General features: G+C 56.8%; 1 protein-coding gene across 3 annotated transcripts in view; it reads right to left on the minus strand.

Moving 5' to 3' along the window:
• Nucleotides 1-2,019: 2,019 nt before the first annotated feature.
• LOC102382929 overlaps nucleotides 2,020-6,277 on the minus strand; it is a 5,729-nt gene continuing 1,471 nt past the window's right edge. For 2 of the 3 annotated variants that reach the window (XM_025193809.1, XM_006037368.3), the window contains 3 exons: nucleotides 6,107-6,215; nucleotides 5,649-5,860; nucleotides 2,020-2,882 (listed from right to left, as the gene is read on the minus strand). In XM_025193809.1, the coding sequence (XP_025049594.1) occupies nucleotides 2,441-2,882; nucleotides 5,649-5,860; nucleotides 6,107-6,215 (763 nt within the window). In that variant the 3' untranslated portion in view covers nucleotides 2,020-2,440. Of the gene's footprint in view, nucleotides 2,883-5,272; nucleotides 5,399-5,648; nucleotides 5,861-6,106; nucleotides 6,216-6,277 lie in introns of those variants that run through there. The other variant, XM_025193810.1, reaches the window with a different exon arrangement.

Genomic DNA, 6,277 nt, shown 5'->3' on the forward strand with positions numbered 1-6,277 from the left:
GCCTGGGATGGTGGCAGCGGGACCCCCAGGCTAGCGGGGGTGCTCCAGGGAAGGGGTCGGCCGGACGGGAGGCACCCCAGGGAGGCACTCGGAGCCTGGACGGTGGTCGGGCGCAGGGAGGTGGGCGGCTCCACGCAGGAGCGCCCCCTACTGGCCCGCCACACGTGCCATCTCCTGGAGCAGAGGGGAAGCCACAGGTGCAAGCCCTGGGTGCAGGATTGGCAGGGCAGGGCTGCACAGCTGCAGCCCATCAGCTGATTCCCATCAGAACCAGAGCTATGGGAGGCAGGGCATATGTAGGAGAGCTGCTACCTTACAGCTGGCTCTCTGTCTCTGCCTGGCTTGGCCAGGGCTGTTGCAGGGGACTGCTGGGATCCTAGGACCCCGGCATGGAGGTGGGGGTAAGTGCTCCCTTTACAAACCTGGCATCCATTCATGTGCTACGCTTGCCCTGCACCAGAGACGTGGGCTGCAGGGGGGGAAGCTACTTCTGTTCTGAGCTAGCTGGGCAGTGCTGGGCCCAGAAACCACCCCCTTGGGCTGGAGTTTTGGCTGGGGAGGGCACCAGGCCAAACCGAGCGGTGCGGCTTGAGGCTGGAGCCTCGCTCCCAAATGCGTGCTCATCTCCTATTGTGACTTTTTATTAGGAGCTCACTTTGCAGACAGGCGGGGGAGCAGCAAGATGGGCACAAGCCAGCGCCTGCCCTTATCTGCCTGTCTCCTCACACCTGCAGCCTGCGCCCGCCTTGCTCTGCCTTCCTGGGGCACCCGTCAAAGGATCTCGCGGCACCTGGTTGAGAATCGCCCACAAGAGAGTCAGTCACTGAACGCAGCAGGAGGAGGAGGAGGAGCTATCCCGAGCTGGGACGCAGTTGTGCAGGCAGTGTGCTTCCCACGGTGTGGACATCGGGCTCTTGTGCCTTGTCGGGGAGGCCATCAGGCTTGGTAGCGGGGAGGCTGGGAGTGAGTGCCCTAGGGCTGGGGACCGGGAGAAGGAGATGGCCGCAGGGAATCGTGCCTGTTTTGCCAGGGGAGTTGGAGGGAAGGTGAGGGTCTCATTACTGCCTGCCCTCGCGGAGGTGCTGAGGACAAGGGAAAGCTGCATGCAGGTGCTTGGGCTCCTTCCAGCCCTGTGAATGCACCCACACATGCACACGACTCTGCACATGCGTGCGAGTGTGCAAGCATCCTACACCAGCTAATACAGGCAGCCGCTGCCCCAGGCATCTGGCTTCATCAGTAGATTTTAATTCAGTGGAGAAGCCTGTCCTTGCTGCAGGATTCCTCGGGTATAAAAAGATAACTTCCTATGAACCTACACCCCTGTAACTTCCTATGAAACGCCTTAGGCGCTGGGTTGTCTCTATAGAACCAGATTAAATCCCGGCACGGGCCCTGCTGATCTCGCTTCTGGTAAAGAAAGATTCTGGGACATCTCCTACATGACAGAAGAGTGGATGTGGGTGCTCGTGTCCAAACCTGTATGCAGCTTTGTGCGCACACGAGTCCATGCTACCAGGCTGGTGTACATGACGGGCAGAGACCTTCCCTGGCTGGGCTCCCGTGTGCACAAGCACTCCTGCATTACCTGTGCATGGGTTCACACTCAGACAGGCAGATGTACTCAAGCCACCCTGCGTGCACCAATGTACTCCCAGCCACATCAGTAGCACGCCTGCACACGTGGGGCACGGGGATATTTCTAATTGCGTTTCAACCTTTCGCTGGTTCATCTTGTCGTTGATGTTTCCTAATGCTTAGCAGGGCCGGGAAAGATCCTCCAGCCGCTGCCAGTGGCTACGCTGTGATGCTGAGTAGGGTCCCAAGCTGTTGTGTGTCGCCGGGTGAAGCTGGAGAACCAGCGGGTATGGTCATGGGCCGGGCTGTGCTGGTCTAGCTGCTCTTTCTGGAAGCCCTCGCTTTTATCTCCTCAGCCCAGGAGTGTGGTGAGAGCAGCAGGCCTGTAACACTTTACTGCACGCAGAGACTGCATCATGGAGAAGCAAATCTCTTTAAAAGAAAAAGACAATCAAGCCCAAAGTGGAACCTAGCAAGAGCCGATCTTGTGGAAATGACATCCTGCCAGCAGTGCAGCTTCAGTGCACAAAAAATTATGTCTCTAACAGGGATTTCACCTTCCAGGAAATGATTGTCCCTCTGGGCACCAGAAATGGCCTTTCTGAAGCAGATAAATAGTTTCAAATTCCTAATACACGTTTAATTTACTTCTAACACCGGCACCCAGCAGTCTTTGCACTGAGCCAGAAGAAGGGAAGGTAACGTTTTCCTGGGGGTTGAAATTTCTAACCCAATTAGGAGTGATTGCTGCTTTTTGAAGCTGGCTGGACCATTTTGTTGGCATTTTAAGCTGTGTCATTTCTGAGGAAAATGCCAGGCCTTTGCAGAGGACAGGAAATTGGAGTCCATGTCACCTCCGTTCTCAAGTGTTTGAGCAACAAGATGTTGTTCTTTTTAATCCGAGGCAAAAAGAAAAAGAGCTGATGGAGGTAATGCTGGGAGAGCGGAGACCAGGAAAGAGATGGGGGGAGACCAGGAAAGGGAGACAGTGCTTTGGGCACCGCGTCCCATGGGCTCCTGCTGCCTGTCCCTGCCCAGGGCAGCAGAGCCAACCTGCCCCGCTTGCAGAGAGCAGCGCCGGCTCCTCGGCCTCCCTGTTGCCGCTGCTGACTGGGTCGTCCGTTCCTGCCATGGCAATGCCTGCTGCTGCCAGCGTGGCTGCGACCAAACAAACTCGTGTGACGCTGGCCACCAAGTGCTCACCCCCACCTACGATGAATACAGGCAGGATTTGAGGTTGCAGCTGAAAGCAGCGACTCCGTGGCCTGTCCCTGACCTCGGTGCCAGGCAGCGTGAAAGCTTTTCTGTTTGGAATGAAAAAGGCGTTTTCAAGCCAGATGTAGGGAAGACGGAGAACAGACAAAGCCAAAAAGAGCCAGACAAAACCCCAGTGTTTTCCTTCGCCGCAGGGCCGGACGGCTGGTTCTGACGCAGAAACAGGACGGCTCCTGCCGCCGGGTGAAGCGGTGTTCACAATCCTAAGGGGCAAGAGCCCCAGAGCAAGGCCACGGCGGGGCCTGCAGCCGGGGTCCCCTCGCCCCAGCTGTGCTGGCCGCCCCCAGCATCAGCCCTTGCAGCGCTGCCCCTTCGCCCCCCCTGGAAGCGCAGTCAGCCGCGCCCCCTGCCCGCCTGGGCTGTGCCTCCAGGACTTGGTGTAGGTTTGGGTGCTTGTTCCCACTGCTACTCTCCCTCCTCTTTCCTTCCTTGTTTGGTACATGCATGCCAATCCCCGTGCAGCACTTGCCACCCAAAAACGTGAAACAGTGGAGATTATTGTGGTGCGCCAGTGGTGACTCTCCCCAAGACCCCCATGCTGAGGCAGAAAGCAGGGCTGGCTGCATGGGCCGGGGTCTCAGACTAAACTGTTGCCTTCCTTTCAGGAAAATTGTGGGTGTTCATTGCCTTGGGGCAGGGTGGGCATGCAACGTTCCCAAGCCCGTTCAGAGCTTACTGCAAGCCCCTGGCACAGGCTGCTGACCCCACTTGCCAGGGGGAGTTTGCCTGGGCGGCTGTGTACTTCCGTCCTGCTCTTTGCTGGAGGACTGGTGGAAGGGGAGTTTCCACCTCCCTCCAGCTCCCATCCTGTTTCCAGCTCCCCTCCAGGCTCCTACATGCAGCTGTTTGGAAAACGAGGAGGGGAAGTTGGGAGCATTTTTGCAGAATTTGGATTTCTGTCAAGACTTATATCACTGACATTCACGGAGCAGCTCCTCTCTGCAGTGCTAAGCCTATGTGCGGTGCTGGCGCCTGGCTGGCCTGGAGCCTCTGGCAACAACTCGCCAGGGACAGAGTATCCCTGCTTTTTCTTGCACCCTCTTCTGAAGCAGCAGCGGCAGGGCCCTGTTGGGGGTGGGTACGGGGCTATGTGGACCGTGGGTCTGGTCCAGCGGTTCCCATATTCCTACACCGAGTAGATCATAGGTCAGTGCCACCCAGGTGGATGTAAGGGATAAGGGTAAGAGCGAACTGCCACTAGCTGGCAGCCCATCTCCCCAAACTCCCCTCTGTTCTGGTCTGCCTGGCTTTGCCCAGGTGGCTTTTCTATGAAGGTACTTCCCTAGAATCATGCAGGTTTTCTTGTCATCAGCAGCATCACTTCTTCCAGGGCCTTTAGTGCAACTGTGAGTACCCTGTCCCTTCACCTGTTACGCTCTGGGCCTGGTGCCAGGCACTGATGCCTGGCAGGTGAGGAGCATGCAGTCAGGTTTCCATGTGCTGGGGCACTCCCTGGGTACCAGTGCACTACAAACCAGCACTTGCCTCTCAGAGGTCTCCCCCAACCCCTGGGGCAGGGTTGACCTGTGCCCGAGTGTCTGTTTGTGTGATGCCCGCAGCGGTGCTGCTGGTCCAGTACTCTGCTCTCCCTAGTGCCACAGGCTGCCAAGGAAACCTCTTTTTAAGCTTAAAAACCCAGGTTTGAGGCCTCCGTAGGGTACTGCTAAATAGAGAGGCAGCCAGAGATTAAGATTCAAGCCACAGCTTCCCTCAGTGACCTATTTCTCTGCATCGTGTTCTGCTAACCCATTCTCGTGGGCAGCCAGCTTGCCTTGTGCGCCAGCACTTGTAATGGATGACGCTAGCCGTGCCGTCCACCCCGCCCTCCTCTGCGCTATGCTGACGCCGGACAGGGAGAGCCGTGGCCAGCGCTCCGCACGGATGGGCCTTAGCATCAGAAAGGGGAAATCTGGGCTCCGGGCCCTACTCCACTGGTGGCTTCCTGCCTGCAGGCCAGCACGTGTGGGACTCTAAACTCTGGTTTATTCAAACCTGAAGTAGCAGGTGTCCCGTGGCTGCAGTAGATGTGGTGGGTAAAGATCGCATAGATTTGAAAGCGCCCAGGAGATCCCCCAGATCCTCCTGTCCCGTGCATCAGCACAGCTTGGCGGGCTTCGGTAGAGCTGCTCTGGTTTGTCCCTGCAACAGGTCTGGCCCCCAGTGCGCTGGGAACAACAGTCCCACCGGCACGTGGCAGGAGTCTGCAGCAGCAGGTTGTTTAGATCTCGTGTCTTGTTGCGCTTCCCACTGAACATGTGGGATCTGCTTTTCCTCCGTAGAAACATCGGACCAGACCCTTTGCAGAGCCCAGTCGAGGTGTCACCCGCAGCTTCCCTGGGCTTGTGTGGAAATGTCCGTAGTGCTGCTGCGCATTGGAGTTGATTGCGAGGGGCTTGGTATTTTAGGACCAAAAGGTGAAATAGGGAGGACAAATTAAAACTGTTTTGTGCTCGGAAGCTCTAGGCTGCCGCAGCTCCCAACAGCAGTGAGCTACAGGTCGCTCCAGTGTGGCTCTCTCTTCGTTGCCTCTCCAGACCCAGCGAGCCTGAATGCAGCCAGAGATGATTGTTGCTCTGGCAGGGGACTTTATTGCACAGAACGGATAATGAAGCTAGGACAAGGTTACAGGAGGCGCGAGCTGATCTCAGCCTCTTGGTATCTGCCTCTCTGGGGGGGTATAGCATAACAGATGAAAGTAGCTGCCTATCATGCCATCCCTTGCCACAGAACTAGACCTGAGGTCATGCTGGTCATGCATACAGGCCCATTATCTCTCAGCCCTGCTCAGTAATTACCTTGAAATGCCAGCGTTGGTTTCTTTCTTTCCTGTTTTCCTGGGAACTGACAAATGAACGCACACCAGCACCAGGCTGTGGTCGCAGCATCCGACGCGTGTCAGGAACGGTGCGGGGGAGAGGGCCGGTCGGCGGCGCGGCCAGGATGGCTTCTGCAGCAGGAGGGGGCTCTGGAGCAGCACCGGCATGAGCACAAACTTGCCCGCTGGTATCTGACCCACGCACAGAGGAGAAACCAGGTCATATTCGCCAGAGCAGACTTCAACCTCAATCTGTCCCGTTTAACTCGGATGCTCTCAGGATTTGACACCCCAGGTTCTCCTTTTCTTTTTGTCCCAGTCATTGGGACCCTCTGTCCATCCCATCCCCTGATCCCTTCCCTTCCCCTCTTGTTTTTGCACAAAAAAAAAAATGTTAATTTTATTTCTATGTATATATAAATAAATGTATTCATTTACCTTGACCTCCAACGCTGACAAGCAGCCGTTGTGGTTCACTTGGCAGAGCAGAACACACTCAACACCTGTTACCCCGTGTGTACCGCCTAACCTTCCCTGGAGAGGAGACCTGACGCGCAAACCCAGAGCCAGGCTTCAGCAAGGGGGCGGGCAGCCAGCCAGCCAGCAGCC

This window comes from Alligator sinensis, unplaced genomic scaffold (genome assembly GCF_000455745.1).
Source record: "Alligator sinensis unplaced genomic scaffold, ASM45574v1 scaffold2249_1, whole genome shotgun sequence".
NCBI lineage: Eukaryota > Metazoa > Chordata > Crocodylia > Alligatoridae > Alligator > Alligator sinensis.